This window comes from Solanum pennellii, chromosome 5 (assembly GCF_001406875.1).
Source record: "Solanum pennellii chromosome 5, SPENNV200".
In the NCBI taxonomy this organism is placed as follows: Eukaryota; Viridiplantae; Streptophyta; class Magnoliopsida; order Solanales; family Solanaceae; genus Solanum; species Solanum pennellii.
In genome coordinates, this window is record NC_028641.1 from 74,336,555 (window position 1) to 74,357,748 (window position 21,194).

The 21,194-nt window shown below is 34.3% G+C and overlaps 4 protein-coding genes across 5 annotated transcripts; 2 read left to right on the forward strand and 2 right to left on the reverse strand.

Annotated features, from left to right (window-relative positions):
* The first annotated feature begins 1,512 nt into the window (after positions 1-1,512).
* LOC107020478 (metacaspase-1-like) lies at positions 1,513-4,175 on the forward strand. Its single transcript, XM_015220864.2, has 5 exons — positions 1,513-2,007; positions 2,855-3,185; positions 3,274-3,394; positions 3,485-3,694; positions 3,832-4,175. Exons 1-5 carry the CDS (start codon positions 1,641-1,643, stop codon positions 3,889-3,891), a joined length of 1,089 nt encoding a protein of 362 aa, XP_015076350.1. The 5' UTR covers positions 1,513-1,640; the 3' UTR covers positions 3,892-4,175.
* A 990-nt stretch (positions 4,176-5,165) lies between these two features.
* LOC107020479 (ATP synthase subunit delta', mitochondrial) lies at positions 5,166-11,861 on the reverse strand. The gene is made up of 2 exons (XM_015220865.2): positions 11,348-11,861; positions 5,166-5,748 (listed from the first exon to the last, which is right to left on the reverse strand). Exons 1-2 carry the CDS (start codon positions 11,603-11,605, stop codon positions 5,404-5,406), a joined length of 603 nt encoding a protein of 200 aa, XP_015076351.1. The 5' UTR covers positions 11,606-11,861; the 3' UTR covers positions 5,166-5,403.
* Positions 11,862-12,681: 820 nt separating this feature from the next.
* On the reverse strand, positions 12,682-17,249 carry LOC107018758 (translocase of chloroplast 34, chloroplastic-like). The gene is made up of 8 exons (XM_015219323.2): positions 17,116-17,249; positions 15,405-15,509; positions 15,107-15,214; positions 14,891-15,015; positions 14,483-14,747; positions 13,370-13,438; positions 13,129-13,290; positions 12,682-13,022 (listed from the first exon to the last, which is right to left on the reverse strand). Exons 2-8 carry the CDS (start codon positions 15,501-15,503, stop codon positions 12,945-12,947), a joined length of 906 nt encoding a protein of 301 aa, XP_015074809.1. The 5' UTR covers positions 15,504-15,509; positions 17,116-17,249; the 3' UTR covers positions 12,682-12,944.
* Positions 17,250-18,219: 970 nt separating this feature from the next.
* On the forward strand, positions 18,220-21,186 carry LOC107018541. 2 transcript variants are annotated; one of them, XM_015219047.2, is made up of 4 exons: positions 18,223-18,714; positions 19,628-19,686; positions 19,999-20,055; positions 20,477-21,186. In XM_015219047.2, exons 1-4 carry the CDS (start codon positions 18,256-18,258, stop codon positions 20,637-20,639), a joined length of 738 nt encoding a protein of 245 aa, XP_015074533.1. In that variant the 5' UTR covers positions 18,223-18,255; the 3' UTR covers positions 20,640-21,186. The 2 variants fall into 2 exon arrangements, with proteins under 2 accessions (XP_015074534.1, XP_015074533.1); XM_015219048.2 differs by lacking the exon at positions 19,999-20,055 and having other exon boundaries at positions 18,220-18,714.
* The last annotated feature ends 8 nt before the right edge of the window (positions 21,187-21,194 follow it).

Below are 21,194 nucleotides of genomic sequence, written 5' to 3' on the forward strand. Positions count from 1 at the left end.
CCTCTTACTTTGAAAGTGCAAAAGTACACTTAAATTTATATAAATTTGAACAAGTAGACATATGTGTCATACGTGACATAAAATAAATAGGATGACATATAGTATACAAATTGGCCACATAGGACGTATCTTCTTCAACTTTATATTAATTTAAGTACTTATATTATACATATGAAAAATTGAAGGACATATATACAAATTAAAGGCAAATTAAACAACGTATTTTTATATTATTAATTTGACTATTTTATGTATTGCTCTTAGGGGAGCAAAGTGTTTGTAATGCCTATAATGGAATCTTCTAATTATTATTAACAACTTATATAAATTTCATGGTGGGTACTAGGGGGAATTTATGGCATAGACTAGAGGATCTTATACTTATGCTTTTCCTACTATTAACATTTAAAACTTGTAAAATAATTTAAAATTTAATCTTATGGAGTACTGTGTAAAACACTTTTTTGGGGAAATTTACAACTATTTTTTTAGACTATGATCGATATTTTAGAGACACATCTTAACTAAACTAAAGTCCTATCACCCTCTGAACTTTTTTTTTTTTGTAATTTTGTGCATCATTTTGGCTTATGTGACATTCAAATATCTCTCACGCGTCTCAATTGCGTGCAGTTACAGAATATGTCACGTAAGACTAAAGGTGCACAAAATTACAAAAAAAAAATTCAGGGGGGATAATTGGAGCTTAATTTAGTTAAGGTGTCTGGAATTTCGGTTATAGTCTAGGGGGGTACTTATATATTTTCCCTACTTGTTTCCTACTATTTTTTTATGTGATTTTGTCTACTTCATGAATCTTCACTTTTATTAATAATTTCTCATTTTTTTCGTCCGTACACGTGTTTTTCTTAAGAAAAAGAATAGATATCTATTGAAAAACGTTTTAATTATATGTACAGCTATATATCTAGTAAGAATCATTTTGATAATATGTATCGTTGTCTATATAAACAGGAACAGGTGAATCATCGCTTTTGTATGAAATTGTAAAAACTCAAAAGTTAATGTGATTAAAAGTTGATGCACTAGTTGGTTGTCAAAGTGTTATGTCTAGTATTCTTGGGGTAATCTAATAGTGTAAACAAAATACATATTAGCTTGATAAAGAGGGTTGGTTATCGATTCACGTAAATGAAGTAGCTTATTTACTCAATACATATATATGCGCGCACACATAGTCACAATATTAAAAAGTAAAATTTAGCAGTGAGACAAATTATGTAGCTAAATAATAAAAATTTTCGTTAGTCTATTTAGTGATGGATTAGCAATAGATTTTGTTAGCTTACGAGCTATTTAGCGATAAAGTTCATAGCTAATCTAATTTTTCATGCAGAGATATACTAAAATCTACTAAATATTCTGCATCGAACTTATTTATTATTATAATATTAACTTAAATTATTGTAAAAACTCATAAACTCCACGTTCTAAATCAATTTCAAAGCTTAAACCCTTTTTGAAATACTTATAAATAGAAGCTTACTCACCCATTTGACCCAAACCAAATATCAAAATAGTGAATCTTGAACTCTATCTCATCTCTCTATTTATCTTTCTTCATAATCTTTCACAAACTTCATTATTCTTTTTAATTTTCTTAAAAATATTATTTTAAAATGATGAAGTTTGTGGATTGTACCAATTGCAACACAACCTTACTACTCCCTAACGGTGCTCAGTCGATACGCTGCGCAATATGTTGCGCAGTAGTATCGGCTGACACAACCGAATCTCGAAAGACGAGCCGGTTAACATCATACATGAATAACTACTTTCCTATGTTACACGGCCGCACATCTCCTGCGGCCGGACAGAAGATTCAACCCCCTCCGGCCTTCGGCCGGAAGAGGGCTTTGATTATTGGAATTACATATAAAAATACTAAAGATGAGCTCCAAGGATGCATCAATGATGCTAAATGTATGAAGTTCTTGCTTGTCAATAGATTCAAGTTCCCTCAAGAAGCTGTTATAATGCTCACTGGTAAAATATCCACTTTTATTACTACTACTTTTTTTGCCAAATATTCACTTTTACTGTCAGAGACGAAGCCAGAATTTTAACTTTATAGGTTCTAGATTATAGAATGATGTTTTAATCTTGTTAATTTGAGATATGATGTTTTGAATTTGATAATCAAAAACACATCTAAAGTATTCTTATTTTTTGAGTTTCATACATATCATATGTGCAACCTAAATTCTATTATCATCAATTATTTATCAAAATACACTTCAACTATCCACAATTGAATTGAGGGTCTTTCGGGAACAATCTTTCTGTCTCCACGAATTAGTAATAAGAATTGTGAATACTCGATCCTCCCCAGACCCCACTTATAAAATTTTATAAGGTACGTCGTTATTGTTGTACACCTCAACTATCGATTGTTCCTTTTTCATATTTGAATTAATTTCTCCAAAACTTAGTGGATTCCTTTGGTCTGAACTAAGCATCTGATGCATAGTGTGTTTAATGAGTGTAATCTACTTTAGAATTTCATTGAGTTGTCCCATTAACTCATCTAAAGATGCCTATAGCTTTCTCCAATCACACAACTTTAAAGAAAGTGAACCACTTTAGAATCTCACAAAGCCAACCTCACTAGGTGGTTTCTTCCCATCTGTCTAAGCCTTAGATTAGTGGATAGAGTTATCTGGTATCTGTGTGCACGCCCCCCATGAATTAGTCAAGATGCGTGCAAGCTGAGCTGGATATTGGACACCACGATCATCACAACAACAACAAAACAAACTTAGTTGTGATTACTGATGTTGACGAAAAAAAACTCATATTAACTAACCCTAATCTTCCATTTTCTCACTTACAGAAGAAGAAAGAGATCCACAAAGAATTCCAACTCTACGTAACATACGAAAAGCAATCTATTGGCTTATGCAAGGTGTTAAAGCAGGGGATTCTCTGGTGTTCCATTTTTCTGGTCATGGCTTACAACAAAGGAACTACACTTTAGATGAAATCGATGGTTATGATGAAACACTTTGCCCTTTAGACTATGCAAAAAAAGGAATGATTGTTGATGATGAACTAAATGCAACACTAGTTAGGCCTCTTCCTCGTGGCGCTAAGCTTCACGCCATCATAGATGCTTGTCACAGTGGTACTATGCTAGATTTACCCTATCTTTGTAGAATGGACAGGTCTGTGCATGATAGTACTATGATTTAGTCCTTTTACTTACTCTTTGTCCAAACTATTAGTAGTCGTTTTACGTTTAATCTTATGCAGAACTGGACGATATGTGTGGGAAGATCATCGTCCTCGATCAGGAACATGGAAAGGAACAAGTGGAGGAGAGGCTATATCTTTCAGTGGCTGTGATGATCATCAAAAGTCAGCAGACACAGATGTAAAGTTCACTTCTTTTTTCTTTTTTTTTTAGTCTAAACTCAATCAACCTAAACAAAAACCAATCAAATGACTTACTTGTTGATGACAGAGTTTGGCCAAGGTCATGTCAACTGGTGCAATGACTTTCTCTTTTGTCCAAGCAATTGAGCGCGGACAGGGAACTACTTATGGAAGTATACTGAATGCAATACGATCTTCCATCCGCAATACTGATAGTGATTTAGGAGGCAAAATCGTCAGTTCTCTTCTCACGATGCTAACAACCGGGAGAAGTAACTCTGGCTTTGGGATGAGACAGGTAAGTTTAACTTAAGAATATCGAATTTGCCAATATAATCCAACAATCTAGGATCTTAATACATGTACGTAGAGTAGAGTGTACGTAGACCTTACAGTTCATATTACACAAAAATGATGTTTACCTTTTGGTTGCAGGAGCCACAGTTGACTGCTAATGAGACATTTGATGTGTACACCAAAAAGTTTTCACTATAACATCTTAAGCAACTTTACACACTTCCTGGTTTCATATTGCACAGATATCGATTTGGAGTTATCGGAGGGAGAAATCTTAAGGCTACGCCGCTCCTTCAAGCCTTTGAAACTATCGAAAATAAAATCTCTACATTTCGACTTCTTTAACCTCTCTTTATTGCTAAATTTACTTAAATTTTTGTTGCTTTCTTTTTTTCTTTGTTCTGTTTGCTATTCAAAGAACAAATGTAGCATTTCTTGGCATAACCTACTAGAGAATTTGTGTGAAGTTTTGATACAAGAAATATTTGTATGAACGTGCTACAGTATGGATCAATCGTTTATTCAAAATATTTAACAACATTGTGTCGATCTCTTTGGCTAAAATCATTCTTTAAACTATAACTCAAATCTAATGGACATCCTTATATTATCGAAGTGAGCAAAAAAACATTATTATAATGAAAAGACATGACCAAATTAATTAGTTTGTTAAGAAACTAATTGAACCAATAAAAAAGAATTAACTTGGTCATGTCTTAACCACGACGAGAAGATTAAAGTTACCTAAAAGAATAAGGATATAGATAGAAAATAAATTTTTCATTCTCAAAATTTAAATTTTGTGTATTGTTAGTTTATATGTTTTTTGCATCACTAATAAATTGGCTTGCAACTATACGTAAGTTTTGATATATTTATACAGTAGTTTCCAACGATATGCAAAAAAAAATCATTTTAAAAATATTATGTTCAACTATTTAAAGATTTTCTTTAATAAAATATTTAGTACGTATGTACGTTATATTCAATGCAATTCACATTTTATACATTGTACAAAAATGCTAAAAATTTAGTAATATTACGTAAGCGTTTAGTTTATGAAAATAACAAAATAATACTTTATTTGAAATTGTTGAAGTTGAGGTTGTATTTGGCTATATTTTTTCAAAGAATATTTAGAATTTAAATATGTTTTGTATCAATATGACTTAAATCCTCAATTTGTAAAAATTAAAAAAATCACCTGACTTGACTAGCTTAATCATATGTACATATATTCATTCGACTTGACACATTTTTTTTGTTGGTGTCAAGATTTACTTGAAAAAAAATAGACAAAAAGATTAATCTTGCAACTTTCTGAGTAATGCAATGGTGTTTTCATTCACTTATATAACACAAGTTTAAGTCATACTTCAGAGATGATTTAAGCCAAAAACTCCGTAAAAGCTCTGTAACAGAAATTACAGAGACACGGAGTGAGAACTGGAAACCAACACAAGTGACCAGGCTACTGCATAATTCTTTTTGAACAATCTATTCTCATTACTGCATTTTAGCGTACAGCTTACATAGCAGCAAATAAGATATGTAAAGGAAAACCTTGTCCGAAGCATTTATTCAAGCAATGCAGGACTTAAAATAGAAATCATCATCATTATCAGCTTACGCGAAAAAGGGTGAAGAAGTTTATCAATCGGAAACAAAGGGAAATAGAATTCATCAAGGACGAAGACGGTTGCAGTTAGCTTAACCAGTGAGAGCAGCATTAAGGGCGCTGTGTACATCAATTCCAATCTGGGCTTCAGCTTTTTCTACATCGGTTGATGCAGTGTTTAGCTTCTGAGTGAAATCAGTGAGGCCCTTTTGAACCAAATTGGGGTCGATGCGATCAAGTGGTACAGCTTCAATAGCAATGATATCCGCAAAAGAATTTGCATGAACAAATGCAAATCCACCACTCACAAAGTACTTGTTCACATCATTGCCCTCGTGAACTGATAAGATACCAGGCTTCAGCTCAGCAATTGTCGCTACATGCCCAGGTAAAACACCCATCTGTCCTGTTGTTGCAGGGATTATAACCATGTCAACCTGGATATAATGCAAAAGGCAGGAGCGATCAAAGCTTGAATCAAATTTACAGAGCCATCGATGCACATTCATCATAAGCATACTACTATTAAACCTCATATACATTGAGTTAGAAAATGTCACTGGTTTATAAAATATATACACAATTTGTATTGTGACTACAGTAAGAAACTGAAATATATCAACAATTTGTGGAGCACCCTCAGAAATTAACCCAAATTTTAATAACGACAAGTTTGTCAAAAAGCAAGACTCCACACAAATTTAAGACCAATTGAACTGCTACATTAAGGTTGTTACATTATTCATTTTCAAAAAGAAAAAGTCGTTCCATTATTGCCTTGTAGCATAAACTCATTACCTAGACCAAGAAAAACCAAATCAAAATATACAAATTGAAGAGCATGTCATTAGTTGTTTTTCTCACAACAATGACTGCTAATTGATTAACTCCTAGAAAAGAAGATTTCACAAGGATTTCTGCATAAAATTACTACTCCCTCCGTCCCAAAATAAGTGTCACTTTAGCAATAATCACACTCATTAAGAAAAATAATAAATAGAAAGGTATCTACCCCTATTTATTAGATGTTTCTTGACAATTGAGCATGATTGATAAGTAGTTAGTTCTTTAGTACAAAGGTATACTTGGAAAAACATACTAATTTCCGTCTTAAGTTCCTATGGTGACACTTATTTTGGAAAAAATTTTATTGCTAAAGTGACACTTATTTTGGGACGGATGGAGTATTTAGCAAGAATAGAGCCTGTTTGGATGGGCTTTTAGCTTTTGGCTTATTTGTCCTTTTGGCTTAAAAACAAGTGCTTAAATCACTTCTTCAAAACCACGGTTATAAAGTGCTTAAAAGCCATTTTGGCTTAAGCACTTAAAATAAGCCAATCCAAACAGGCTCTAAGATGCAAAAGGCTGCAGTTTAAAAAAGACCTTCATGAAGCTTAGATTTGATTCACTGTCAGTGCCACAAAAACTTCTTTAATCCAATTGATCCCTCAGGAAACAGTATAAAACCAATATCCAGAGTGGGTACTCATATTGTCCCACTGACCTGCTTAACATTTTAGTATGTCTCCCAAAATGTAAATTATAAATATGCCCAATCTCCTTAACTCAAACTAATAGAGTAGGTCTATTTGTTGTGTGGTCACCCATTTAAAAGCTTAAATTGTTAGAATGGTTGCACTTTGATTTATTTAATTATATCTTCAACACACTTTCGCATGTGGGCCTGATTCTTTTTCATGAGCCAAGCACATTGAAATTGTTTTATGACAATGACACTTGATCATAAAACCTCTAACTACTCTGATGTAATATTGAGGTGTGTGATCACCATCTAAAATTTAATCTATTAAAGAGGGTACACTTACTATTTTATTTGATATCTTCAACCGACTTGATAGTACTCCCTCCATTTCAATTTGGTTGTCTTACTTTCCTTTTCTGTCCATTTCAAAAAGAATGCCTCTTTCCCTTGTTGGCAACCCTTTAATTTCAACATCCCACATGACATGTTTAAGACCACAAGATTAAAAGATATTTTGGTACATTCTACATAGCTATAATTTAAGACCACGAGATTCAAAAGTCATCTTTACTCTCTTAAACTCCGTGCCCAAGTCAGTCAAACCCAGATAAACAAATTGGAACAGAGAGAGTATAATGTTTTATGTAACAGTTTTTCCACCAACTATTCCACCTTCACTCATTCAACGTTTATTTAACTGGGAAGTGTAATAGTGACACTCCAACTACTTATATCGAGACAACGTCCCATCAAACTGTGTTTAGGTTGCATATCTTCAAGTAATGAGGGGTGTAAAACAGATGAATCACTTCACTACATTAGAGACCCTTTCAGTGGACAGAAAGACCTACTTTACAAGCTTGTAGTAAAGAGGTCACTCCAAACTAGAAATGGTAGAATTAGATCAGGTATGTACATTTCTTTCTATTCATAAATTCGCAGTCGACCCAATCAAAAGATCTCCTTTATTTTTCTTCTCTACCATCATGCACCATTGTTAAACAAAATTCCAATTCCAGCAGCAGTATCCTCTTCCACCTTATCACCCTATGAGAGGCTAGTGCTCATCTTTCTTGCTTTTCTCCTCCTAAGAGATCACCCACCCTACACCTTTTTTTAAAGGTAAGATTTTAAAAACAGAACACCAGCAATAAGCTTGTTTTGTACAGAGCACTAACACTATGTTTGGATCATTGTTATCCATTGTATTGTATCGTATTGTTACTATACCTACAATGTTTGTTTTGAGTGTTACTTAAAATGTATTGTACTGTATTGTTAAATTTCGTTGTTACTTAACAATGAAACCCCTGTTTTATGGAACAACCAATTTGGTGTGTTCCAATTGTTACTTAATTTCTTTTTTCAATTATATCTTTATATTATATTTTAAAATACTATTTTACCCTTTACCTTAATTATTTAAATCTAGTCAAACCTCCTACCCTAGAATATTTAAGGATATTTAAGTAAATTTATAAATTACAATACAGTACGATATAATCAAACAAAACAATTAAAATGTTATTAAACAACAACAATACAATCTAGCCAAATATTGTATATATCATACAATACAGTACAATACAATACAATACATTATGAAACAATGAGTAACAATGATCCAAACAAAGAGTAAAGGTAAGCAAAAAAAGCAAAAGTATATCCCTTTTCTAATCTTGAAGGCATTCTATGAGTTCTAACACAGATTTTGTCTCATTTAGAAGTGTTATTTTACAAGACAGAAATGCAATTGACTTGTATCGTCCAAGAGGAGTTGGATTTGGCTTTAAAACATCTTAATCGAAGATAGTAAAAATGGTCTGATTAAATAGGCAATATGAGCTATTCAAGATGAATGAAGGAGAATCCCTTAAAAGAGATGTTTAATAGATTCACTGACATCACCAATATTCCACCCAATAAATGTTCTTTTGCTTGTCACCTTTCTTTTCCAACATCTTAAAACGTCTACAGCAGTGTCAGGCATTGCCCAACAAGGGCAAAAAAATATGGGAAAAAGGTGTCATAGCTGGTATGTTACTCGACAGTATAGAAACAAATGACTGAGTTTCTGGTTGTTCTTCACACAAGTAAAATCACACAGCAAGAAATGTCTTCTTTGAAAGGTGATCCATGTTAAGCAAGCTTCCTTAGCAAAAATCCATGGAAACATGATTTACCGTATTTGCCTCCGATAACATGATCTAATTTTATTGATCCTTTCTTTCAGCATCCTATAGCAAGAATTAACTGTACAGCAGCTTTTGTTGTGTATTATCCAATATCCACAGTAACTTGTCTTCACGACTAGAAAAAACCTTGAGAAGAAACCAGTGAACTATAGAGTTCAGCTACTGGGTTCATCAGTCACTCGAATGCCTTCTATATGTTATGTTCTAAGCTCATCTGTTCTACAATCGTCCAAAAAAAACTTCAGGTATGGTTACCTATCTGAAAAGATCTTGAAATTGTTACTTCAAAAGCTAATGCCCAATAAGATATTCCTAACATCATCAATTTTTTAACTAATTCTCTCCAAAACTATGGGCTGCACAGATCTTTTTTTAATCATTATGCAAGGATTTTATACTCTTTTAGATTGTCACCCCACGAGTAGTTCTTGGTACAACAGTAACCATCTATCACATTGTAAGCACTTAAAATTTATTTGGATTAGTTTTTAAGTCTGATTACATGGATTACCAGTTTCATTTGGGTTGAACAGTTTATTTGACTTCACAAATAAAATAAGTCAATTTCATTAATTTCAAGTCCAAGACCTACTTCATTCAGACATCCAAACTCGAGCGACGTATTCAAAATCATGACATCCAAGTCAAATCATAGGCCAATGAAACAATACCACATGCTCAAATGATGTGGCATGTCAAGTCAACGTAAATACCAATCAAAGGCGAAAAAGTGTACAAATAACATGGTTCAACCAATAAAAATACAATACTATCACATAGCTTTTGTGCTAGATTTGATGACTCAAGTCAACCAATCAAATTGAAGAATTCATCACAAACTACCTTCTCGTGCAACTATAAATAGGAATCCTCTTATAAAGCCAAAGAAATTTGAAAAAAATACATCAAGCAAGCTAAAGGAAAACTAGAGGAGTTCTAAAGAAAAGTATTTCAAAATCTTCTTCTACATCTGCAATCTTAGTCAGCGATAGATCGAACAAAGTTCAAGTCAAGATTTCTAGCAGGCGTTTTCAATTCTTTTGTTCATGAAAGTTAATTTAAAATCCAAGTTTGTGTTAGATAGCATCCCTTCCATAATAAGCAAAGAGCCCTTGAATCGATGTCCGTGAGATGAATCAAAAGAGATGTCATTTGGATATCTAGTGCTATCATAGAGAATGCAGCTCGTATCATCTCTATAGAATACCAAATATTGTAATTTGTAACCTTTTCTTATGTTGAATATTTTGAATTTGTGTTCAAAAAGAATTTGGTATGCTTAGTGGGACAAATTTCTTGTTCCTCTTTTTCTTTTGATGCTTACATGAGTGCTGAAAGAGTTTCCCATCCCAGCACGAAGCGAAATGGTATACGGCATGTTTCAACCTATCCAATCTTTAACGAAAGATGTACATTGTGTGTGCTAACATTTCAATTTATAACAAAAAAGTATGTGGAACATCCTTTACTTGCATTAGCGAATGAGTGTATGAAACGTCCTCTTCTCGAGACTCAAAGAAGGAGTAAACAAGGCATCTGATCCTTCAAGATTTGGTGGAAAGTATGTGGGCATCACATTAATCAATATTTGACAGAGAAATACATCAAACATCCCATTTCCTAAAGCATATTGGTAATAACACTCCGCTTAAGATGATCATAGCCTTCTCAATTTCTAACTTATAAGGACTCTCGATGTGTTCCCTAATTGTCTTGTATCTAGGCACTCATTGGCTGTTACCTATTAGTGCAACATCCATGTTTCGCCTTCCCCTTTTAAATCCATATGTCATTATCAACCAACTTGTACACCAGTATAAACCACCTTTTTGAAACTCTCAGTTGATATCTTTGAGATAATCTTCTAGAGGCTCCCAATCAAACTTACAGGCCAGAAATCCCTAAAACTCCACAGCTTCATCTCCTTGGGAGTTTTGGACCTTAAGGCTATGAAGATGGCATTGAACCTCTTTCCAACCCTCTCTTGCTTCAACATCAACTATGGAGCTTGAATCCATGTAAACTTAAGCATGCAAATTAACATTTTCCAGCAAAACTTCATGAACTACAAATCAGCTGAATCTAGATGGAGTATAGTACTCCCTTTCTTCTATTTTATACTACAATATCACCATTTGGAAAGTCAAACAGTTTTTTTTATCACTACAATCTTCTCAAACATTTTCTACATATTTGTAATCATAAAAAAATTCCAAATCAGTAAAATCTATAATTCAAATCGAGAATTAGATTCATTACCGTCATTCCTTAAGGATTCTTACAGATCCGACACTGCGAACACCTATCACATATCAAAAATGAGGAAATTCAAAAAGAAGAGTTGACTATCCATATTACCTCTTTACCAGAGAGTTCAGAAGTGTAAGGAAGGACAAAGTTGACAGTGAGCTTAGACGGAATCGACGATGGAGTAGCCGGTCTAGGAGACATAAACGCAGATGGAGTTTTTGGTGGGTCCACATTAGGAACAACTTTCTTCCAAGCTTCCGCAAAGCTGGAATCTGCAACGTACTCCGCCTGCAGGTCGGTTGCAAATGGACGGCGCCACGTCATCGTGGTGGCTCTGGCTAGGAATCGAGAACCGTGTCGAAACATTGTTCGGTGAGATTACGCGACGGAGATCGACGGCGATTGCAGAAAGTGATCGGAGTTTTACGAGGGTTTGATGGAAATGACTGACCTTTTGGATCTACACGAGGCCCAAATGCAAGAAAATTTCTAAATAGATAAATTAAACATCACATTATTTTTTACTCTAAAATAAAATAAACTATTTTTTTTATTATTTTATTAATTATCAATAAAAATTACAAATATCTCGGTAAATAAAATTTACGTAATAAGACCTAAGAAGAACAAAATAATCAAAAGATCCTCCTAATTTATATTTTCGTAAGGGATATATAAAATGTAAAATAATTTAAAACATAATAAACTTGATATTAGTTCATTCTTTTACACGATCATTTTAGTTTGTATAGTGTTTATGATGTTAATTTTGACTTTGTATTAGTAAAGTAAATTAGTGAAAAGAAAATTTTCGTAAAGATTTACTCCTTTCGTTCCTATTTATTTGTCCATATTTTCTTTTTTACCTGACTCTATTTACTTGTTCATTTTAACAAATCAAAAAAGGACAAAAAAAAAATTCTTTTATTATATCCTTATTTAAACTTCTTGAATATTTCCAGTTTTACTTCATTCTTTTTTAAATCGTAATTTATATTTTCACTATGCTATTTATTGTTATTTTAGTATGTCGTTTCTAAGTGGATAATTAAATAGGGACGAAGGGAGTAAAAAGTAGATTATGTCAAAATTTTAAAGTCGAATTGTATGATGAATTCAACTTAAATTATAAAAGTGGTAGCATAACAACAGAATCGAGTCAAATATCATTTAACATTCTAAAATGAAAAATATGTTAGTATTATATATATATAATAAAAATAAAGAATAATGTCATTATTAATTTTATATATAACATTTTTTTACAATTTGATAAGCTTGACAATCATATTATATAATCAAGTTTCCATTTCTAGTTCGATATATAACTTCCTTGAAAAATTTACTTTAAGCATATAAGATATTTATATTTATAAGTTCATCGATGGTCACTAAATCACACGATATCATGAACGTAAGGGGCAGGATACGAGGCGAGAAACTAGACAAAGTGGACACTGCAATAACTTGGAACAAAAATATTTGGTAAGGGTAAAACCAGTCTCAACAAAAGATACAGGAATTCATTTGGTGCATACAACTAATACGGCTAACTACAACTGCTACAATATTAACAAAAAACGCACAACTGCTACAATATTACCAAAAATGAACAGAACTTATGACAAGGAAAACTCGAAATACTACGAAGAACCAGAAGGGAAATTGAGTTAGTTGGTAACGAGGCTCATCCCGAGGGGTTTGCTTATGCCCATGAAGGTCTGTTCTCTCTTGAAATGTCGTTTTTGATCCACGTCTGGATCCTTTTCACAACGAAGAAATACTGCCAGAGAAACAAAGTCGGGGGAGAAGGGAATGTTAGTTGTAGTCAGTACAAGAGGGGTGAGTTTACTAGTTGCAACGGAGACAACTTTAGGCGGAAAGCTCACCTGGAATGTTGCGATAAGAGGGATCAGCAATTTGCCCTTAGTGTTGGGATTTGGTCCTTCGATCAATTTTTGATCAATCAAGATACCCTTGCTTTGACTTACGACAACTTCGGTAATAGTTTGGAGTATACTGGGTATCCAAGCAGTTCCATTTGGAAGAATCTATTGATCCATGCATACCATGTTAAACAAACATAATACATTACAAAAACTTAACAAGACAGTGCCACGTCAGTCTAACCTTTTCGTCGAGTTCATTCTTGTTACATCTCCCACTGTTCTCAACGCAAACAAGAGGAATTGAAGCAGCCTGAAACCAACGACAGTAAGATAAGTAAAAAAGAACAGCTATGAAGGATACTTCTATAAAAAGCATCATGAAAAACAAAAATGAACATATAATCACTGTTCCAAGCAGGATGCTAAGCAAGATGCCATGTTTGCCAGCTGACTTCTCTAATTATATCCTCTTGCTCGCTCATACAGACGAAAAAAAAAGAAGGCAAAGGTAGCTTTTCACCACTATCATGGTCCCTCTGTTGGCTTCTGAATATGAAGTTCCAAGTTATATTTGCAAATACAAGTATACAATATATATCTAACACCCAACACACTGAAAGTCAAAACTTAAACTAGGGTATGCTCAGTACACTTTTCCAGAGTGTTTAACAATTCAGTATAGAGACCAAGGTGCTACTCTTAGAGGAAAAAAAACAATACTTATTATCCACCCACCACTCACACGGATGCGTGCTGCACGACACACATGGGGTGTGTTATAGGTGTTTAAACTATTTTAAGGATCAAATGCAAGGATGATGCCCCACACATACCATAGGAACACTGTGTGCAAAGGTGGAGACGTGAGTTCAGAAGATATCATGTAGCAAAATTGAATGAAAGACGAACAAAAAGATGGGATAAAGTCTAAATAATCAGCATAGCTGCTTAACTGGCAGCACCATTCCCTGATAAAGTAAACATTTTAAATAACAACTCCTCTCTCGATCTTATTGGTGTTCAATTGAGTTACGCCAGCTCAATTGCACAGAAAGGAAGTAAGTTGAGTGAAATGAAGTAAGATTATCCTAATATGAGTGTCAGGACCAGGCATCTTTGAGTGAAGGGAACTCAAGAGAGGCTCCAGTATCCATGTCCCATTCCCTTTAACCTGACTAGATAGCATCCAGCTTTTCTTTTGCAAACAGAATGGAATAGAGCACAAAAATGTAAGGTAGCTAACATATGCAATTATGTTGTGCCAAAGAAAATTAGACTCAGGAAAGTGGAATAAGATAGGTAGAACCCTGAAAATCTGCTTCAAGCGAGGAAGGAAGTAGTGATCATGACCCACCTTGATCTCTTGTTTCTTCATTCGAGCTCCCAGGCGGACAATTTTCAGAAGTGCCTCTGATCTTCTCGAAGTGAACTCGTCATAACTCAATCCATCAGGAGGGGAGACCTGAGCATGTGTGAGGACCACAAGTCCTCTACGCCATATTTCCTTGCCGAAACTATCTGTTATGGCCTTTACAATCTGCCTATCCAAATTGTCCACCCTATATGTATCAAGACGATCCACATAAAGCAAAACATCAATTGTCTTGTTCAGGAGGAACCTGTTTGGATCCAGTTACCAAAAGAATTCATTAGTTAGACAGAAGGTGTATTGAGAGTCAGACAAACGACTAGGTATGCCTACCAGACAACTGGAGCTAGATACTTCCCGAAATATTTCTGCATGTAAATACTAAATACTTACCTCTTTATGAGATCAAGAGCCTGGTCATTGACATATCCTCCTTCAACCAGCCCGGGGGTGTCGATAATGTTCAATGTAAATTCTGCCCATGAACGTGAAACCATCACTGGTCTTGGAGTTTCTGACTGAAAAGCAAGATACATTATTTCAATGTCATACACCGCAAGAAACTGTCTTAACATTTTATTTTCAACTAATTTCTGTAGCAATATGTACCTGAAACGCACTGACAGCAACTGCTCTTTCCCCTAAAATTGAGTTTACAGTTGAAGATTTTCCAACACCACCTTTCCCCATTACTAGGATTGTCACTGTACTTACACTCTACAACAATTGAATATAAAGTATTTGGTGAACATTAAATTTCAATTGCAGAAGAATAAGCCACTCGTCAACCAAAATAATTGGGCACAAGTCTCATCTAGACTAGAAATAAAAAAAACATAGTTTCAACTGTTCACTCCAGAAAAGACAGATAGAAATTAGCACATCAGATAACGAGAGAGACTCTAACCTCCTGCTTCAATTTTCTTATCAATTCAATTAACTTTGACTGAGTGGCTGAAGGAAACTGCTGAAATCCAACCCATTCTCTTATCACCTGAGATGCCATTGATAGCTAGCATGCAAAACAATTCCAGGTTAGAACTAAAATCTGATGAAATTAGAGAAGGTACAGTAACTAGACATGTAGATTGAGCAAAGGAATATCTAAATATGGACCGAGACTACACTAAGGAACAAGGAAGCTTAGGGGAATAAATCCAATCAACTTCTCCTCAATTCTAAAGTATCGGGGTCCTCATATGGATCCTCTACTTTTAGGCCACTCTATTTAGACATACACAATTTGACTAGTCGATTGAACAAAGAAACATCAAAATATTTTATATAATCGTGATGTTTGGGCCAGCTAGCACGCACCTGAATTAACTCCACGAGATACATGCTACCTCCCACCGGCACATATAAAGGGAATATCACTCCAATCAAAAACAAAAAACTAGTCAACTATGCTCAATCCCAAATTTGTTGGGGTCCTAATACGATCCTCTATTTTTTGTCTCTCTATTTAACACACATTGATATCATTCCAATACTTAATAATTTGTTTATTACCACAAATTATTGTTCTCTAAAACTCACATTTAATCTTGTTGACATGCAAGTCACTAATTAATCTAAACCTTCGTCCCAATTAGTTAGTATAACCTATATGGACCAGTCAAGCATACAACAAGAATAACTACGCTTTAGCCCCAAAAAAGTTAAGTCGGCTATATGAATTTCATTTTTGTCATTTAAACTCATTTTATATCATCGTCATAGGGTTCATTTCACATCATTATAGAAAGTGACTTTATGAGAATATAATGATTAATTGAGTGATTCAACGAAATCAACTCCATCATCATACAAAATAAAATAAAAATAAACAACAAATAACAAGAACTTTATTTATTTTTATCGATAACCATGGTGTCCGAGCCAGCTTGCGCCAACTCCATCATCATACTAAATAAACTAAAAAAACAAGATTTTATTATTCTTTATAACCACAGTGTCCAAACTAGCTTGGGTGTAGCTTGACTAATTACACTTGATACTTGTCACCTTCCACCAGCAACAAATATCATATAACTCTGCCTACCAAGGAGATATCTACCACCTCTCACCAGCAACACATATCAACACATATCAGATAACTCTATCTATCTAAGAGATACGTATTGTCTCCCACTAGCAACAACAGATATCAAATAACTCTATCTACCTAGGAGATACCTATTATCTCCCACCAGCATCAGATATCAAGCAATAGATATCAAATAACTCTGTCTACTTGGGATATCTGACTTCTCCCACCAACAATAGATATCAGAAAACTCTGTCTACCTAGGGATACCTACCACCTCTATCCACCAATGTTAGGACAAAATCATCTAATATGTTCTATCTCCGTTGAAATTTGAACCTGAGACCTCACAGTTCTTAACTCACTTCATTAATCCGTTGGTGCACAAACGAGAATTAGTTCTAGATACACCTAAAATGCTGTTCATGTGGAATACCATGAGAACAAGTAAAGCTGCAAGAAAATGAAGAATAAAGCAAAATTACAGCACTAGTTTAAGCAAACTCACCCTAAATCACAAATAGTAGTTACTATAATTAAGAATTACAAAATGATAACTGGGAAAAACAAAAGTTATAGAGAAACTCACCAATAAGATCGGTAAATAGCTTGTATTTGTTTGGGAGTCGGTACTCTTCACTTCTCAGTGTAGTAGTTGTGAAGGAAGGGTTTAAGGAAAGAGAACGCCCTTACCATTTTCCTGTATTAGCCCCCCACCCCACCCCAACATAAAAATTATATAATTATAACTTTAATTTTAAAATTATCTTTTTATTCATTAATGAATTATTTATACTTATAAAAATATTTGTTATTTATTTTATATTACCGATTAAGCTTAATTTATTTTGTCAAAAAAAAAAGTTGGTTTCGTGGCTTCATTGATTAGTACACCTTTGATGTGGGTAAGGTTGGAATCGTGGTCATCCGTCTCTAGTTTGTTGATCGATAAGATCTCATAAATTAACTAGTTGGATTGGTTTGGCTATTCTGTTTGTGCGAGTCATCTTCTTCTAGGCTTCATTTAGAATTTTAGAGGGAGAAAAATCTTTAAAATTTATATATAATCAAATTATATCACATGAATTGAAGTATAGAAAGTACCTTATATTGAGACAATTTACAACATTCCTCGATAAAAACTAGAAAAAATCAAACTTTAATAATAATGATTAAGGCAAGTAAATATTATAATAACTCACAAATCGTGACAACACAGATAAAATAACAAATTTTTAATTATATCAAATCAATGTTCAATAAGTGATTTTTATGATTCATTCAGGGCTCATCTCTAGACGGGGCATTTGCAAAATGTTTTGAAACTCATGTGCGAGGCTTAGTTTCGATAGATTCTCTTCAAGTGTTCGATTGTACATCATAAATACTTTTAACATTGATAGCTCGATCAATAATTTTTATGATATAATTAATTATCAATTGATTGAAATTGTTAAACATTTTTAAAAAATAATGTGTCACGTAAGCATCAAGTGTCTATGAGACAATGAAAATGAGTTGAAGCATTTAGTTGTATGTTAAAATCGATTTAAATTATTTACACATAAGAAAGTGCTTAAAAAAAAAAAAGAAGGAATTTTGGATAATGTTAAAAACTACAAGGGAGTAAAGTATTAGTTACCGAAATTTCAAGGGAGTTAGTTGAAATTATCCAAAAGCCAAAATAGATAAAGGGTAAAAAAGGAAGAAAAAAAAAGCCCAAAAAAACATGGCAGTTGCCGCCGCCGTGAACGGCGGTTATCTTCCCTCCAAATTCCGCCGCTTCACTCAGCCAACAGTCTCTCAAATCAGGCCAACGCCGCCGCCACTATTCATCTCAACAAACCCTAACGACGTAAATCCAATTCACCTTAGAGACCTCTATACTGCATGCAACCATTCTTGTCACCGTTTTCCGAAACTGAACTCCGAAGGTAGAGTTGAGCCGGTAGATATCGACAAGCTCCGAAAAGCTTTACTTCATAGCTACGTTGTTGCTTCGGTGTTTACGAAACCCGAATCTGTACCTGATTTGGCTCCGGAGAATGTATCCGGGTCGGGTTTAACTGGTATTGGTGGAGATTGGATCGGAAAGGTAGTGCCTGTGACGCCGGGAAATGGAGAATTGGTTGGATTTGGACGTGCTGTTTCTGATTCCGGGCTGACTGCTGCGATCTATGATGTTATGGTAAAATTAAAAGTTGATATACAAATGTGTTTTTTTTTAGTAAAAAGAATTATCTTTATGTGGAATATGATTGTGGGTGATGTATCCGGGCCATTTAGGTAACGGTAGAGGTATATGTAAGTCACTCTTGTAACAAATGATATATCCGTTCTAAATCACAAAGTTTCCAGTGTTGAGTGGTATATTAGGCCTTTTTCCATTCTTGTATTAAGCAACACTTGGATATTAGTGAAAACCAAATCTCCGGAGTTCAAAGGGAGGAGGGGTGCTATAGTTTGATTGAACTTGTTCATAGGAGGACAACTATAAGTATTAGCTGACTGGTGATGAGGATTGAATAGGGGATTTCAATGAATTTGGATGTTGATATTATATATCTAGTACTGAAATTAGAGCATTTTTAGGAACGTCTGAAGGACGTGTGGCTGAGCCTCCATTAAAGTTTGCTCTTTATCAATGCAATTAGATTGCTGAAGTACTGAGAGTTTTTTTCGGTTTGTGCTGTATTATGTTTAAATCTCTACTAATGGTAAGGTTGAAAAAGGGAAAAGGTAAAGTTTGGAGGGTGTGTGACATACATGCACAATGCAGCTTCTTTTTACCAATACTAACACCAAATCCTTCTTGCGTATTCATTTTAAGAGTTAATGGCATCTGCATTACTCTTAATTCTGTCGAACTTCTGTGCAGTATTGTACATGCTAAAGTTACCAATGAACCTTAAAAGAAGAAGAAAAAATAGGTTACTGCCCTTTTCAGTAAAGGATCTTCTGGCCATCTGGGGTGTTGAGGGAATGCATTAAGCAGTGAGGAAAATCTGGAATACAGTGCCAGCATGTAACTTTAGTTCTGATATCATGGGATATTGATAATCTATGGAGTATTCATGTGATTGTGCTTCAGTAATTTGCAGGTCATCCCTTCACTACGAAGAAGAGGCATTGGCAGGAAGATAGTTCAAAGGATACTAAGGTATCTATGCTGTCTTGTTTTCATTATATTCTTATAGCCTATATCCCCTATAGGCACATATAGGCAGAGGCTGATACAACCTATATAAGCTCTTCACATATAATGGTTTGAAATTTCATTTTGGAACATTAACCCCCTCTCTTGCTCCCCATCCGAAAAAGGAAAAAACAATCTCTTTCTACATGCATTCTAACCATAGTTATTGAAGCTTCTTTTGCTATTTACAAGCTAGACTTTGTAGATGTATAATGCTTTCACGAGTTCTCCTTTTGATCGTCTTTCTCAAGTTCATGAAGCTCAATTTTCTGGCAGTATTCTTGTGAACAGAGACATATATGACATAGCAGCCCTCTGTTCTGATCAACAGAAGTGAGTTCATTACTTGTTTGCTACTTTTATTAGTTTCTTCCCTTAAGTTTATTGTGCTGAATAAAATGCTTTGCATTTGTTTCATCCAAGCAACCACAAAAATGGACTAAGAGATATTTTTGTTGATCTAACCATTAGTTTTTTGGCATGCTTGATGTCTTTGTTGCATGAATATGTATAAGCTAACAATTATGGCATACAATGCAGACATCCTTGCAAAACTGATCCTTGAAACTTTAAACTAAAACTATTTAGCTCAAGAGTGAATTGATTAAAATTCCTAATAGACATTCTTCCATGCTGGAGCTTTTTATCTGTTAAATTGTCCTATATGTTTATGTCTGATCAAGACAACTTCCCTACTGTTATTTTGAAGGAGAAATTTCTAGGCTTGTAATTGTTTTACCCTATACTTCCCTAGGCCATTTTTCGGAGCATGCGGATTTGGAGATGATGTACTGGTATCCACTACAATGATGTATACTAGGTCTGCTTCTACCCACTCAGAGGATGAGCAGATGGTAAAATGTGCTGGTAGACAGCTTTTATTAGTTCCATCACTTAGAGGAAACCTTAAGATATAATCTCTATTTTCCATGATCAAGTAATGCCAACAGAGCTGAAATTTCTTCATGTAACTTCGACGAGACCTCACAACTGCAATTGTCGCTGGAATTTTGTATATCAGTTTCATTTGGGCAGCTTTCTTGTCCTCCCTCGTTCTGTGTTATTATCATGAATATATCAATTCAAATATCTGAAGGAGAACATCGTAACGGCTGTGAAGGCAAAATGCTAACATTGTCTTATCTACACAAGATAGGCAAGCCAAAGTTGGACAGAAGAAAGAGTGGAGAAGCTAAAACTGGAAAAAGATGATGCATACTGCTTATTGATAGTGCTGAACCATTTTTAAATCTGTCATTTTTTGGATGTTGTCAATGTGTGTACAGTAAAACCTCTGGTCTTATGTGTACTATGGGGTATATCATTGTAATAGCAGTACAAGCTTTGATATGGACTATACTTGTGTATGATTTCATGTACATACGCTTGTAATATTACATTGGATATATTGTTGATTTCATGTATGAACGCATTAGTGTTCTAAGGATGAAGTTTTATTCTATACGATGACA

What these genes read in the sequence shown, in the direction of transcription:
- LOC107018541 (XM_015219047.2), top strand. Translation starts at nt 18,256, where the DNA reads ATGGCAGTTGCCGCCGCCGTGAACGGCGGTTATCTTCCCTCCAAATTC. An exon ending in ATAGTTCAAAGGATACTAAG is followed by an intron (nt 19,687 to 19,998) that starts GTATCTATGCTG and finishes ATTTTCTGGCAG; the next exon opens with TATTCTTGTGAACAGAGACA. An exon ending in CTCTGTTCTGATCAACAGAA is followed by an intron (nt 20,056 to 20,476) that starts GTGAGTTCATTA and finishes ATACTTCCCTAG; the next exon opens with GCCATTTTTCGGAGCATGCG.
- LOC107020478 (XM_015220864.2), top strand. Translation starts at nt 1,641, where the DNA reads ATGATGAAGTTTGTGGATTGTACCAATTGCAACACAACCTTACTACTC. An exon ending in AGCTGTTATAATGCTCACTG is followed by an intron (nt 2,008 to 2,854) that starts GTAAAATATCCA and finishes TCTCACTTACAG; the next exon opens with AAGAAGAAAGAGATCCACAA. An exon ending in TATCTTTGTAGAATGGACAG is followed by an intron (nt 3,186 to 3,273) that starts GTCTGTGCATGA and finishes AATCTTATGCAG; the next exon opens with AACTGGACGATATGTGTGGG.
- LOC107018758 (XM_015219323.2), bottom strand. Translation starts at nt 15,503, where the DNA reads ATGGCATCTCAGGTGATAAGAGAATGGGTTGGATTTCAGCAGTTTCCT. An exon ending in TAAGAAAATTGAAGCAGGAG is followed by an intron (nt 15,215 to 15,404) that starts GTTAGAGTCTCT and finishes CAATTGTTGTAG; the next exon opens with AGTGTAAGTACAGTGACAAT. An exon ending in CTCTTATCGCAACATTCCAG is followed by an intron (nt 13,023 to 13,128) that starts GTGAGCTTTCCG and finishes TTTCTCTGGCAG; the next exon opens with TATTTCTTCGTTGTGAAAAG.
- LOC107020479 (XM_015220865.2), bottom strand. Translation starts at nt 11,605, where the DNA reads ATGTTTCGACACGGTTCTCGATTCCTAGCCAGAGCCACCACGATGACG. An exon ending in CTGAACTCTCTGGTAAAGAG is followed by an intron (nt 5,749 to 11,347) that starts GTAATATGGATA and finishes CATTATATCCAG; the next exon opens with GTTGACATGGTTATAATCCC.